The sequence below is a fragment of the Oryctolagus cuniculus genome, chromosome 4, assembly GCF_051225735.1.
Source record: "Oryctolagus cuniculus isolate XC-2025 breed Fujian yellow rabbit chromosome 4, ASM5122573v1, whole genome shotgun sequence".
Taxonomy (NCBI): domain Eukaryota; kingdom Metazoa; phylum Chordata; class Mammalia; order Lagomorpha; family Leporidae; genus Oryctolagus; species Oryctolagus cuniculus.
Window position 1 is genome coordinate 174,808,720 of NC_142870.1, and position 15,920 is coordinate 174,824,639.

The 15,920-nt window shown below is 47.4% G+C and overlaps 1 protein-coding gene across 1 annotated transcript in view; it reads right to left on the reverse strand.

Annotated features, from left to right (window-relative positions):
- Positions 1 to 15,920, reverse strand: part of SCN10A (sodium voltage-gated channel alpha subunit 10) — a 90,222-nt gene that overhangs the window by 21,270 nt on the left and 53,032 nt on the right. The window contains exons 15-16 of the mRNA XM_089331375.1: positions 2,496 to 2,855; positions 752 to 1,198 (exon numbers count right to left, since the gene is read on the reverse strand). Coding sequence (XP_089187501.1) covers positions 752 to 1,198; positions 2,496 to 2,855 — 807 coding nt within the window. The remainder of the gene's footprint in view (positions 1 to 751; positions 1,199 to 2,495; positions 2,856 to 15,920) is intronic.

Consider the following 15,920-nt stretch of genomic DNA (forward strand, 5'->3'; position numbering starts at 1 on the left):
CCTCTGGGGTGGGGTGGGAGTGCCCTGCCCTCGGCTGTCACCCAGACAAAGGCCTGTGAGAGGTGGTTGCTGGCACACAGGGAAGCGACAGCTGCGTAGGGAGAGGTCACAGAAGAGCAGCGGCCTGAGGCCACTCGGCCTGGCCGGCAGCCCCTATGTCCCGAGGGGCCACCCAGGGATCCCTGGCCTCCGGCAGCGTGCAGAAGTGCACGCTGTGTGTCACTTAGAAGAGGGTGGTGAGGGCTCGTATACCAACTTAAGATAGTAAGGAATAGTGAAAAGCATTGAAAAATGTGGATGGCCCCAAGGGCTTATGTGTGCCTTGAATTCTTTGGCTCCGGAAGCAATGTGTGCCATTTCCCACGGCGACACCTGTTGGGCAAAGCTGGCTGCGTGAGTCACGCAGTCATCAGGAACCCTGCTCCCGAACAACATCGTGTTCTCGGAGCAATCTCATCAGCATGTCATGCACAGGGCTTGGGCTGGGCCCAGCCAATGGGGCGGCTGGGTGAGAATGAGCCCCACGTGTCACACCAGGTGGCCTGGGGCTCGCCAGCCGCCTGCCCCCTTTCTTTCAGGTTCTGTTCAAAGGCCACCTGCTCTGGAGCCCTTGGGCCGGTTTACGCCCCCGTATATCCAGGTGTCCTGCGGCCTGGCCACGCCGGCCCGGCTGTGGGAAGGCCTCAGTTGTGACTCCCTTCTGCCCCGTCCCTCCCCCTTGGCCGGGGCTGTCCCAGGGCAGAGCCCTCACCTGTCCTCTGGGGACCCCATCCTGCCCGGCGCTCTGGGGCTCCTGTTCACCGTCCTCTTCCAAGTCGTCCAGGTCGGATTCACCCTCAGCAATGGGCACAGACACCCACACGGTGGAGCTGCTGATTAAATCGCCGGGTCCACCCTTGGGGCCCTGGGGAGCTGGGAGCCCTCCAGGGCTGCCCGCGGCCGCATCGGCAGCAATGCAGTTCTCGGCTTTGGAGCTGGACAGCGGCAGCTTCACCGGCAGCGGGGGCTGTGCCTTGGGTGGGGGGAGCCGGCAGTGCCTGCTGAAGAAGCTGCGGAGGGACTGCCAGGCGCGCCGGCCGAACACCTGGATCCGCGCCAGGGCCACCTGCAGGTTGTTCACCTCCCCATCTTCCTCCGGGGCGGTGAGGTTGTCGGCACTGAAGGAGTTGAGCAGCAGGGCGATGAACAGGTTGAGCACCTGAGGGGAAGGGGTGGGAGGGGAGACGGAGCCATCAGCCAGCGGGGCCCCACCGCAGCCATGTCTGCGGCTGGACGGCGGGACGGTCACAGTCCTGGCCTCTCCCTGCCCACCCGCGATGCTCTTCCCGGAGAGCCCTGGGGATGTCCCAGGTGACCTGTGCCCTGTGGACAAGGCTGGGGGCACGCTGTCCCCCGTGGAGGAAGATCTCCCTGCTGAGCCAAGGGTGGCACCCTGGGACAGCAGGGAAGAGCCCGTGTGGGCCAGCACTGGGGTCACCCCATCTGCTAATGCACTCGCGTCTACTCCTGCCTCTGGGGTCCTGGGCACGTCTCCTGCTGCTTCCGGCTTCACATGCTCCCCCTCCTCACACGTGAGCAGGGCTGGGGACTTTCCACCCCCCAGAGTGCCTGTGAAGACTGAGTGATGCAGGGATGTGAACGCGTGGAGGGAGGCGCGCTTCCTGGCTGAGGGTCGGGGCCCCTGTGGCTCCACAGGCGAGCTCAGCCCCACGCTTGGGGATGCAGGCTGGAGGCATCTCTGGATCAGGGACCAGGAGGGAAAGACTTCAAAGTGTCTGAATTTGTTTCACATCCTGTCTTGGCTTAGCATTCTCCTGTCAGATCCTTCTAGAAGAACCCAAGTTGGCCACCTCCCAGGGCTCCTCTCACACAGGCATGCAGGGCCAGGCAGGACTGGGGCCCTAGAGCAGGTGGGGGCAAGTGGGGGCTGGGGAAGAGATGTTACAACAGATTGGCAGGATGGTCTCCAGAGGGGACCGCCCCAGACCCGGGAGTGGATACTGCTACCAGTGTCCATGGCCCCGCCCCTGGCCTTCGTCTTGTCCACGGGCCTATCCCCATGCCCTCCTGGGTGCTGAGCAGCAGCTCTTACTCCTCTGTTGGGTCCCTCCCTCCACGGCCCCAGAGCGAGCAAGGGAAGCTCTCCTCCAACAGCTGCCAGTTCCTGCTGCGGCCCAGACGCCGCGGCAGGCGATTTGCAGCAAGCCCGGGAGTGAACGCTGTTTGCTCAGTTTTTAAAGGAAGTTAGAGCACGAGGAGGTTAAGTCTCTTGCCATGGGTCACCCAGCTGGCAAGCAGTGGGATGGGGGACTCCACACCAGTCTGTCTCTGCCAGCTGTGCCCGTGTCCTGTGAGTCCAGCTGCCTTCCAAGACACAGTTCTCATAATGGGCGGGGCGGGCAGTCTGAGTCTGAAGACTCTGCAGGCGGCGGGTGCGGTATGGGGTAACGGCGCGCAAGTCAACCCGGACGCCCCCTCCGCCGGCCCCAACTCACCACCAGGTTCCCCAGCACCATCACCGTCAAGAAGAGGACGAGGCACATGGCTGCCTGGCCGACCTGCATGCAGCTCCACATGTTCTCGATCCACTCTCCGCAGAGGATCCGGAAGACGATGAGGAAGGAGTGGAAGAAGTCGTGCATGTGCCAGCGGGGCAGCTGCCCGTTGGATTCAGAGATTTTCTCCCTGTTTTGGAAGTAGCTTTCGCCCAGGAGCTGCTTGCCAACCAGGGCGAAGATGAAGACGATGATGGCCAGGATGATGGTGAGGTTCCCCAGGGCCCCCACTGAGTTCCCGATGATCTTGATGAGCGTGTTCAGGGTGGGCCAGGACTTGGCCAGCTTGAAGACCCGCAGCTGCAGGGAACCAGAGGCGGGGTTAGGCCGTGGCAGCTGTGGTCATCGGAAACCAGAGGGCTGGGAAAAGCATAGGACAACTCATTCCATGGAGACAGAGGGCTCCCTGGACGCTGCTTCCAGCAACCTTTCTTCCCAGGTCACAAGTTACTCAACAATCGGACCAGCCTCAGTGTGCCTCACTGGCTGGGGTCTCAGGCCGGGGTAGTGGTCTTCCACATTTACTGTTAAATAGCCACAAGCCTGATCCGTCCTGAAGTGGGTGGTCCCTCCCTGTAGGGGTATGGTGGGGTTAGAGTGGGCTCACAAGTGAGAGCAGGCTTGCTTTTGACTGGAAGAGAGGCTGGCCAATTCCACCAAGGCATGGCCCACTGCAACCAACTGGGCACTGCTCACTTTGGGGCAGTGAACACCGTCTGCTGCCCCTCCCAGCTCTGAAACTGCAAGTGTACATAGTTTCATGGATACAAGATTCAGGAGTTCTAGCCGACCAACGCAGTGAACCTCCCCACTTTAACAAACACCAGAAACACGTGTGCTGGCCTGTGATGTATGTGGCTGTGGGTTCCTGTCCTAGTTACTGAGACAAGAGGAAGACTCAGGGAGTCAAATATGCTGAGTCCCATAAGAGAGAAAGCACTGTGAATAAAGATAAATGAATGTTTAAAAAGAACATGTATGGTCCGTTATTAGAGAGAGTATCTGAGCTCTCGTCTGTCACCAGTCAAGGTATACTTGTGGAGCGTCCACTATGAGCCAGACTCCGGCTTGGGCGCTAGGGTGTGGAGCTGAACAGAAGTGAGCAGCAACCAGTGTGTTGTCCAATAGGCAGGTGGAGCCCTCTGACGCAGGAAGTACCACATCCACTCCTCTGTGTGATGGGGAGGGGTCTGTGTTCACCTTAGAGGTGATCTGGAAGGTGCTCTTAGACTGGATGCAGAGGTAGCTGATGGAGACCAGTGGAAACTGGGCATTGGCCACTTTCTTGGAGGGTATTGGGGGAATGTAGTTAATAATACAGTGATGAAAGTCGCCATTCTCACTGCATATTCTGGACAAGTGCAAAAGCAGAGGCCAGAACAGTCTCTGACACTGATAACAGCTGCCCACCACACCATAAAGACTTGCAGGCACGATGGGGACAGGGAGGGATACAAGGACGTGCTCTTTAGCACCTGAGCAAAAACACCAGGCAGTGGCCCCTGCCTTAATCACCGCTGGCTAAGGTTTCTACCAGTGCCTTAGTTAGTTGTGGGAGAGTGTTAGCAATTAGCATTAGAATCCCCTTAGATGGCATTTTGTTGTGCAGAATTAAGCTCATGCTAAACTGTTAGTAAACTGTAAGGAATTCCAAGATGGCGGAATAGGGAAGGCTGTACCGCTCTAGGCTAGGGGTAAAAAATTAAAAAAAAAAAAAAAAGTGTAGGATGTACATTCTCAGGGGAGAGCTAGAGAGAAAGTCACAGTGGAAATTCTACAGAATTCTACAAAGATACCTGCAGGCTGAAAGAGAGGATAGAAAAAGATATTCCATGCTGACAGAAGTAGAAACGAGCAGGTGTAGCCATCCTAATATCAGACAAAATAGACTTTAACATAAAAAACTGTTAAAAGATAAACAAAAGGGGCTAGTGCTGTGGTGTGGCAAGTAAAGCTGCTGCCTGCCGTGCCGGCATCACATATGGGCCCCAGTTCAAGACCTGGCTGCTACAGTTCCAACCAGCTCTCTGCTATGGCCTGGGAAAGCAGTGGAAGTTGTCCTTGGGCCCCTGCACCTGCGAGGGAGACCTGCAAGAAGCTCCTGGATCCTGGCTTTGGATTGGTGCAGCTCTGGCTGTTGCAGCCAATTGGGGAGTGTACCAGCAGATGGAAGACCTCTCTCTCTCCCCTTCTCTCTCTGTGTAACTCTGACTTTAAAATAAACAAATAAATATTTAAAAAAACAGAGAAGAAATAAATAAAATTGAAACCCCCCCAAAAACACAAAAGATCCATGGAATGAAAAGCTATTTTTGACAAAATAAACAAAATTGATACACCATTGGCCCAACAAATCAAAAAAGGAGGGAGAAGACCCAAATCAATAGAATCAGAGAAGAAAAAGGAATTTAACAACAGATACCACAGAAATAAGAAGAATCATCAGAAATTACAACAAAGAGCTATATATCAACAAATCAGAAAATCTAGAAGAAATGGAAAAAGAAGATCAAGTGGATAGATTCCTGGACACACACAACCTTCCAAAATTGAAAGTTGAATCATGAAGACACAGAACACCTAAGCAGCCCAACAACCAAGACGGAGACTGAATTGGTAATAAAGACCCTCCCAAAACAGAAAAGCCCAGGATTGGATGGCTTAATTGCTAAATTCCACCAGACAAATAAGGAAGAGCTAATTCTAATTCTTCTCAAGTTATTCAAAACAATTGAAAAGGCGGGAATCCTCCCAAACTCCTAATTCCTAAACCAGAAAAAGGAACAACAGAGAAAGAGAACTGTGGACCAATATCCCTGATGAACATAGATGCAAAACCCTCAACAAAATATTAGCTAATCAAATCCAACATCAGGAAGATCATTCACCTGAACCAAGTGGGATTTGTCCCTGGTACCAGGGATGGTTATCTGCAGGTAATATGGAAGACTAGGCTGGATCCCTTCAGTCTCATTTTTGCCAAATAACACCTAAAAGGCTGGAAAACAAAATCTTCAGTGTTTCGATGACCTGTCAATAAAGTAAGGAATTCTGCAGGCAGAAATGAAATTACAGGAACCCAGAGAAACCCAGAGAGCCGAGCTGTTTGCTAAAATCAGCTTCTCTCTGGAGACCTTTACGCGATGGCGTGGGCCTACATGGAGGCAGCAGGGGTCTCTGAAGCACGGGAGCAGGAACACAATGCATGTGTGTGAAAGGTACTGGTCTCACCAACACTGGAGCCCCTCACAGACTGGTTCCAAAGAGCTGGTGCCTCCCAGGACGAGCCAGACACTGCCCAGCAGGACGCAGGGGAGCAGGGGAGCTGCACTCCAGTGCTGGCCACCAGGCAGAAGGGGCGAACAGACACTGAGAGTTTGGAACTGCAAAGCGCTTCTCACACAGGCTTTTAGCTGGGCTTCACACTGCTAAGGTATTTCAAGTGAGCATTTAACTTAGAGGAATCTTACAAAGTGCCCTGCGGATATAAACGAAATACTCTCTGGAAGAACCTGTCTTCATTCCAGGTTTTAAAGGATTCCCTCTAAAGGTGTCTGAGAGTTTTTGTAAAAACTACCCTGCCAACCAAATGAGCATGCGTGCACACACACACACACACACACACAGGCACCAGGGGTGAGAGGGATCCAGGAGAAACCTGGCAGCAGTCATTCACACAGCAAGGTGGTTACCCCAAGACTGCAATATAATTAGGGATAATAGGTTTTAAGAAATAAAATTAAACCTGAGGCTATGTGCAGAGAACAAGAAACCATAAGAAAATTTGAAAAATAAATAAAAGAGCCTTGACAAATGAAAAACATAATACTTAAGATTAAAAATCTCTTGACAACCGACAGAATGGGAAAAAATATTTGCAAACTATGCAACAGATAAAGGGTTAATAACCAGAATCTACAAAGAGATCAAGAAACTCCACAAAAACAAAACAAGCAACCCACTTAAGAGATGGGCCAAGGACCTCAATAGACATTTTTCTTTTTTTTTTTCTTTTTTTTATTTTTTTATTATTTTTTGACAGGCAGAGTGGACAGTGAGAGAGAGAGACAGAGAGAAAGGTCTTCCTTTGCCGTTGGTTCACCCTCCAATGGCCGCCGCGCACCGCGCTGATCCGATGGCAGGAGCCAGGAGCCAGGTGCTTTTCCTGGTCTCCCATGGGGTGCAGGGCCCAAGCACTTGGGCCATCCTCCACTGCACTCCCTGGCCACAGCAGAGAGCTGGCCTGGAAGAGGGGCAACCGGGACAGAATCCGGCGCCCCGACCGGGACTAGAACCCGGTGTGCCGGCGCCGCTAGGCGGAGGATTAGCTCAGTGAGCCGCGGCGCCGGCCATCAATAGACATTTTTCAAAAGAGGAAATCCAAATGGCCAACAGACACATGAAAAAATGTTCAAGGTCATTAGCAATCAGGGAAATGCAAATCAAAACCACAATGAGGTTTCACCTCACCCCGGTTAGAATGGCTCACATACAGAAATCTACCAACAACAGATGCTGGAGAGGATGTGGGGAAAAAGGGACACTAACCCACTGTTGGTGGGAATGCAAACTGGTCAAGCCACTATGGAAGTCAGTCTGGAGATTCCTCAGAAACCTGAATATAACCCTACCGTTCGACCCAGCCATCCCACTCCTTGGAATTTACCCAAAGGAATTTAAATTGGCAAACAAAAAAGCGGTCTGCACCCTAATGTTTATTGTAGCTCAATTCACAATAGCCAAGACCTGGAACCAACCTAAATGCCCATCAACGGTAGACTGGATAAAGAAATTATGGGATATGTACTCTTTAGAACACTATACCACAGTAAGAAACAATGAAATCCAGTCATTTGCAACAAAATGGAGGAATCTGGAACACATCATGCTGAGTGAAATAAGCCATTGTAATCCATAAGCCGTACTTTGGAAATGGCCATTGTAATCCATAAGCCGTACTTTGGAAATTTATATTCATTAAATAAAAAAAAAAGAAAAAAATCTCTTGTAGGAGTTTTTTTTTTTTCAAGATTTTTTTTTTATTTTTATTTTTTGACAGGCAGAGTGGACAGTGAGAGAGAGACAGAGAGAAAGGTCTTCCTTTGCCGTTGGTTCACTCTCCAATGGCCGCCACGGCCAGCGCGCTGCAGCCGGCGAACCACGCTGATCCGATGGCAGGAGCCAGGTGCTTCTCCTGGTCTCCCATGGGGTGCGGGGCCCAAGCACTTGGGCCATCCTCCACTGCCTTCCTGGCCACAGCAGAGAGCTGGCCTGGAAGAGGGGCAACCGGTACAGAATCCGGTGCCCCGACCGGGACTAGGACCTGGTGTGCCAGCGCTGCAAGGTGGAGGATTAGCCTAGTGAGTCGCGGCGCCGGCCTCTTGGAGGAGTTTTATAGCACATTTGACACAGGGAAGTTTGATGAACTGAAGATAAATCGAAAGAAATGATCTATAATGCAGCCCACGTAAATGTGAGATGGAAAAGTTCAAAATGATGTAAGAGGGCCAGCTGTGTCTGCACCCAGCAACCAGCCAAGTGGAGACTCCTGAGTCTGGTGGGGAGAACAGACAGAGGCTGGGTGCCCGTGACTGTGGGAGGCTTGTGCGGCAGGGCTGTGAAACACTGATGCTGCCTGGGAGGAGTCCTCGTGTGGCTGGGACCTTAGGAGTCACTGTGGGAGGCTCCACACAATCAGGGCTCCCTGCTTACCTGGTGAGGGACACTGCTGGGGAATCTGAGCTTAGACCAAGGACTGCACAGATCCTTTGTGTGGTCCTTGTGGCACAGCAGACAAATAATACACTCACAAGGGCTAGCATCCAGGACTGGTCTCCTTCAAGGGGACTCAGCTGAGTCTACCCCAACAGACAAGAACAAGCCTCCATCTGATAAGAGAGAGAGAGATTGATTTACCACGCCAAACCTGGGAGTGTCACCTCAGACAGGCCCTTCACCCTGGAGCACTGAACACAGCTCCTTGGCCTCACACGCCACATGCCTCTTAGGCATTCCCTGAAAGCAGACACTACTAATCCACACAGACACAGTCCAAAAACAAAAGCTGCCCCAGTGAAAAAAACAAAGAAGATACCAACGAGTATCTCCATAAATGCGGAATAACAAACACACCAATTCAAGAAACAAGAATAAGGAAGACAATATGAGCCCCCAAAGAACACAACACTTCAATACTAGATTGTGAAGATGATGATATTGAAGAAATGTCAGAAATCAGATTTTAAGAATTGATCATAGAATTACTGAGAAGTATTCAGAAGTGAATGCATGAACTAATGAAATCTATACATGACACGAAAGAAAATTTCTCCCATGAAATTGAGATCTTAAAGAGAAATAAAATTAAATCTTTGAAGTGAAGATTTCAATAGAACAAATAAAAATGCAGTGGAAAGCCTTAACAGAATCAGTGAAGCAGAACAAAGAATATCCAACTTAGAAGACAAAGCACAGGAAAATACACAGTCAGATTAAACACAAGAAGAAATTAGAAAACTAAAAAACACTGTTGGGAATCTACAGGATACTATTAAATGCCCCAGCATATGGGTTACAGGAGTTCCTGAAGGCGTGGAAAGAGGGGAAGGATTAGAAGGCCTTTTTAGTGAAATAATAACAGAAAACTTTCCTAATCTGGAGAAAGAAAGGGACATCCAAGTACAGGAAGCACACAGAACTCATAATAAACATTACCAGAAAAGATCTTCACCACAATGCATTGTAATCAAACTCACCACAGTGAAACAAAGAACAGATTCTAAAATGTGCAAGAGAGAAACACCAGATTACTCTCAGAGGATCTCCAATTAGACTCACAGTGGACTTCTCATCAGAAACCTTATAGACTAGGGGAAAAAGGTACCCTAGTCCACTGCTGGTGGGAATGCAAACTGGTAAAACCAACATGGAAGACAGTACGGAGATACCCTAGAAATCTGGATATAGACCTACCAAATGACCCAGCCATCCCACTCCTGGGAATTTACTCAAGAGAAATGAAATCAGTATCAGTAAGCAAGAGTTATCTGCACCTCCATGTTTATTTCAGCTCAATTTACAATAGCTAAGACATGGAATCAACCTAAATGCCCATCAACTGAAGACTGGATAAAGATATCATGGGATATGTACACTATGGAATGCTCCATAGTGGTTAAAAAAAAAATCTGGTCACTTGCAACAAAATGAATGAATCTGGAAAACATCACAATTAGTGAAATAAGCCAGTCCCAAAGGGAGAAATACCATGTGCTCTCCCTTATCTGTGTGCACCTGAAATGAAATTTATTGAAGTGAAATTGACACTTTGAGAAGCAATGACTTGAACAGCCCTTGTCTTAACTGCGGAGGGATAGTTTCGTCTTTTTTTTCTTCATACTATTTGTTGAACTCTTCACTTAACATAGAGTTAATCATGAATATAAAGTCAGATCTCAGTAAAAAATAAGAGTGGGAATAAGAGGGAGGAGGAAGTTTGTAACTGTAAAGCTGTATAGTTCTGCATACAGTCCTATGGACTTACTTCAGAGGGTATAGTTTAAAAACTTGTCATGGGACCCCAAATCCCATTAAGCTGGGTGGTAGAAATGCCATCTTAATTGTTAAAGTGATCATATTAAGTGTTAAACTGAACATATAGATAGGATTAAGTGTTAACATGATCATATAAATAAGATCAAGTGCCTGGTAATAATATAGATAGAATCAAAAAGAAAATGTTCCAACATGGGAAGCAGCCGACACATCAGACTCACAGAATGATAATCGCTTTAAATAACACTCTGACCTCAGAATCAGCCCTTAAAACTTCCTGGTCTGGCTGAAAAGCCCGTGATAGCATTTCAGGCATGGAAAGCCAAGACACTGTGGCAAAAAAATGTTCTACATGAAGGATCTCTGTGAGTGAGACCCCAGCGGAAAGACGTGGCCATCAAAGAAGGATGCACTTTTCTCTAAAGGGAGGAGAGAACTTCCACTTTGCTTCTGGCCTTGTCTAAACCCTGACAGAGTTTGTTGACTCAAAAGGCTTCCACAGCCTAGGCAGCTCATGTCAAGAGCCTCAGGTGATCACTGACATCACACATAGGAGTGTTAATTGTCAAATTAATAACAGGAGTCACTGCGCACTAACTTCCCATGCAGGACCTCTGTCCTCAATTTGTTATTATGAGAGTTAACTATAAAGCTTGTTCTCAAAAAGTTTTTTTTGTGTGTGTGCGCACAAAATGTTGAGATCTTTACTTAGTATACAGTTGGTCTTCTGTGTATAAAGTTAACTGAAAATGAATCTTAATGGAGAAATGGGACTGGGAATGAGAGAGGGAGGAGGAGGTGGGGTGGGAGTAGGGGAAGGGGGTGGGTATGGTGGGAAGAATCACTATATTCTTAAAGTTGTACTTATGAAACTTGAACTCAATAAATAAAAGATTTCTTTGGGAAAAAATAATAAGGGAAATGGTGTGTGGGGTATAAGGAAAAAAAGATTAAAAGAGCTTGAAGGAAAAAATAAACAACAACAACAACAAAAATGACCTAAGAGATGTGGAGGGATGAGTGACAGAGTCAGAGTCCAGAAGGAAAGAAAGAATGGAGTGGAGGCTACAGATAATGTCTGGGAACTTTCTAGAACTCAAGAAAATCTATAGATTCAGAAAACCAATGTATTCTACACATTAGAAATAAAAATAAATTTATACCGAGACACTTTATAGTGCAATTGCAGAACACTGGAGACAAAGACAAGGTTTAAAAGAACCCAGAGAAAGGCAACAACAGCAAAATGAAAAGCTGATGGCTCATCAGCAACAGTGGAGATGAAACCATCACTCAAGAGCTCATACCCATAGGAATATCTCTCAAAGACAAGAGGAAAGCCAAGGCAGATCTCAGATAAACAAAACAGAGAGCTTACTGCACTTACTCAGAGATTCTAAAGAAGGCACATTAGCCAGATGGAGAACCATCCCAGAAGGAAGGTGTGATACACAAGGTATGAAGAGCAAGCAAGTGCTAAGTGTGAGAATGAAACCCAACGGACATGAAATGAACACCACAGTGATGTCTCACGGGGTGTGGTGGAGACTCCCAGATGCGCAGGCAGACTGCGTTACAGCTTGCAAGTGGTGGGAACGCAGTATCGGATTTTGGCCCTGGGATGGAGATAGAGGCATTAGGGGTGTACATTATCTTCAGGTGCAGCCACAAGCCCCTGGCGTTTCTCCTTTCCTTCCGCGGACACCACAGAGGCATCCACTGAGGCTCGTGTCCTCACAAGATGAGGTCATCCTGCCTCTCGGCGTCATCACAGAGCAGACGCTCCCAGGACAGCTGCCTGTTGAACCTCTACTACTTTAAGTCACAGATTTGGGTTGGGGATTGAGAGATTGCTGCAGTTAGCTGTACGTCTCCTGATTAATGTGGAAACGAATACAACGAAAAGGCACCGTCATTTGGAAAACGTCCAATGTGCGGCACTGGCTTAGTGGTCATGTGTTGGACAAGAAAGCCGAGAAGGCAGGCTGGACAAGGCTTGCTCTGTGTTAATTTTCATGGCAAAAGTCTAGCTTGCAAAAATTCTGGAGGCAGATCATAATCCTCTGAGCCAACTGCCCAGGTGGAAGGGTTTGTAAAACCTTGGTATTGTGTGTCAGTTGTAATTCAGACTATTTGTCTCAATACTACAAAAAGACACAACTCCAGGAAAGATTTTGCTGGTTTGTTAGAAATAAAAGAACCTAGAACACAGATAAAGTGCCTTAAAAATTTGGGGAAGTCTAGTGCCTCCTGATCCCAGGGAGCAAGCAATGGGGTCAGACCTCTAACTGCTGAAGACTGATTCGCTTTTCCAATGGATGAGCAACTCCGGCAAAGATCATGTGTTAATGGGAGAGCCACCATTTGTCTTGAGAGAGAAAGGCACAGGGACAGAGAGCAAGCAGAGAAATAACGTGGAACTGAGGACTCTGTCAACAAAAATACGTTGAATGTGTAGCACAGGAGCAGTCTGGAGCCACTGCAAGGATCTGTACCGCGAAATAAACCAGGAGCCCTGATTAAGAACATTTCCACACTTTAAGATAGAAAAAAAAAAAACCAAAAACCCCTGGACTCATGATTTTGCACAAACAAGAAGAAACTCTGAGGGCTGAAGGCTTTCTTCAGGTATGGGTCAGTCACTCCTTGAAGATGTCCCATGAGAGCTGCCTGGCTTCCATCAGGTGAGTGAGGGATAAAACTTTATTGGGTTAAACTACTGAGTTTTTGGGACTGTTGATATAACAGCAATATTTACCACTAGTTAGTGAAAAAAAAAAAAGGTTAAAATCAAGATAAAGTTAAAATACTTAGCATGATAATAAGTCAAGGGGAGGGGTAACTGGAATGAAAAGGTGTTGGGGGGGGTGAAGATTTTATCCAGCTGTTGACTTTGATTAAGTTGCACTTATGCTGTCACTTCCAAGGCAACTACTAGAAGACCCAAAGCAGAGTTTTCAGTTTTCAAAGCAGCAAAGTCGGGAAACAGAACAAAGAGAAATCACCACGTTAAAATCAAGGAGCGAGAGAGACCCGGCTTCACACCTGTCCAAATACATCAGGCTTCACAGTAAAATAAGTGCACTTAATGTTCTGGCTAGAAGACAAAGCCTGGATTGTCAGAACCAAATACCAGCCCAAAACTTGAGCGTGTGCTATTTGCCAGAGACACATAAAAGCCCTAAGGATCACAAAGACTGTCAGTACAACAGCAGATAAAAACATAGCTGGCAAATTCTAAGCCAAAAGGATGCAAAGGTATTTAATCAACGTCAGGCAAAAGAGATTTTTTTTTAAGGCAAAAAACATTTCTAGAGATAAAGAAGGTCAATCTTACAGAAGTTTCACTTTATTAGGAAGACACAGCAACTTAAAAATATGTATGCACTTGGTAATGCGGCCTCCAGACAGACCCATAATCAGAGCTGGGAGATATTTTTATACATCATCCCCCAGTAACCGCTAGAACAAACAGCAGGCGACAATAAACAGGGATATGGAATACTGATATCACACGATGAACTTTCTCTACCGAAAGGGTATATGTAGACTATTGCACCCCACAATGGCAGAAGATAAATTCTTTACAAGTACATAAAGAACATTTTCAATATATTGAGCCAAAACCAAATTATCTATAAACTTCAAAGCATTGAAATCATACAGCATATGTTTTCTGACTACAATACAATTAAGTTAGAATTCAATGGCATAAAGATGACTAGGAATGCCACATATGTTTTGAAATTAAGAACTGAACTTCTAATTAACCTTTGAGTCCAAAGATGAATCAAAGTTGAAATTAGGGAATAGTTAGAACTAAGCAATAAGGAAAATTTTACATATTAAATCAGTTCTTAGAAGGAAATTGAAGTCTTAAGTGACTCTATTGGAAAAGAAACTAGACTGAAAATTGCATCTTAAGAAGTTAGAAAAGAACAAAATATGTAAATGGAGGATGTAATTAAGATAAGACACAGGATTATATGAAATAGAAAAACACCAGTGACGCACACAGGATTAAAAGCCAGAAGTTGGTTCTTTGAAAAAATTAATTACATTGATGATCTTTGGCAAGATTAATGAAAAATGATGAGAGAAAGCACAAATCACTATTATTAAGAAAACAGTGACACAAGCGTAGGTGATACCGACTTTAAGAGAAAGAGGCATAGTGCACTGGTTCATCGTTCCTATAACAAAATACCCGAGGCTGGGTATTTATCAGGAAGAGAGCAATTTAAGCCACCGTTCTGCAGGTGCAAGGGCATGGCCCTGGCACTCGCTCAGCCCCGGGGGAAGACCTCAGACACACGGCCTCAACCGTGACAGGAGCACAGGGTCGCACAACAGAACTTGGGGTGAGAGCAGCTGGGGCCCCATGAGGGCTGCATCCGTCCCTCTGAGGGCGCACCGGCCACGACCTAGCGAGCTCTCACTGGGTCCCAGTCCTTAGAGCCCCACCGCCTCTCAGCCTTGCCTCTCTGGGACCTCGCCTCAGACAGAGCCACACAGGCTACACACAAATGATAGCATAGCATGCACAGCTCCACGCCAACAAACTTGAGATTTAGATAAGAGGGAAAAATGGAACGACCGGTCAGAGAAACAGAAAACCTAATTCAATCAGCAACGACAAATCTTGACCTCCAGATGACTTCACTCTGAGTCCTACCAAATCGACAAGGAGCAGGCAATTCCACTCCTACTCAAAGACTGAGTATAGAAGAGAGGGAGAACGCTCAGCTCTTTTAAAGGAGACTGGCATAACCTCGATACCTTACCACCACACTTGGCAAGGATGACGCAGGTGAGGAAAGTTATGGGTCAAATACTACTCGTTAATATGGACGCAACAATCTACAGCAAATTATCAGCAAAATGAATGTTCTAATGTATTCAAAATACATTATGGGGGCAGCACTGTGGCGTAGTGGGCTAAGCCTCTGCTTGTGTCGCTAGCAGGTTCATGTCCCAGCTGCTCCTTTTCCTAGTCAGCTCTCTGCCATGGCCTGGGACAGCAGTAGAAAATGGTCCAGAGTGCTTGGGCCCCTGCGCCCACATGGGAGACCTGGAAGAGGCTCCCAATTCAGATCGGCCTAGCTCTGGCTGTTTCAGCCATTTGGGGAGTGAACCAGCGGATGGAGGACCTTTCTTTCTGCCTCTCCCTCTCTCTGCCTATAACTCTACCTCTCAAATAAATAAATAAATCTTTTAAAAAATACATCATGATCCAGCTGGGTTTATTCCAGGAATGTGAAGTTGATTCAGTCTTAGAAAATAAATTCATATAATTTATCACTTTAACAAATTAAAAGAAAGTTTCATGGCCGGCGCCGTGGCTCACTAGGCTAATCCTCTGCCTGCGGTGCCAGCACCCTGGATTCTGTCCTGGTTGCTCCTCTTCCAGTCCAGCTCTCTGCTGTGGCCCGGGAGTGCAGTGGAGGATGGCTCAAGTACTTGGGCCCTGCACCCGCATGGGAGACCAGGAGGAAGCACCTGGCTCCTGGCTTTGGATCAGTGCAGCGCACTGGCCATGGTGGCCATTTTGGGGGTGAACCAACAGAAGGAAGACCTTTCTCCTCTCTCTCTCACTGTCTAACTGTGCCTATCAAAAAAAAAAAAAAAGATTCATGTGATTATCATGATACACACAGAACAATTACTTGATAAAATTAAACATCCATCTGTGATAAATATTTTGAACAAAAAAGAGCTTCCTAAATTGATAAAGTTCTTTGTTTTTAAGAAGTCTTGCCACAGATGTCAGACTTGGTAAAATACTGGAAGCGTTCTCTCTGGGGTCAGGAA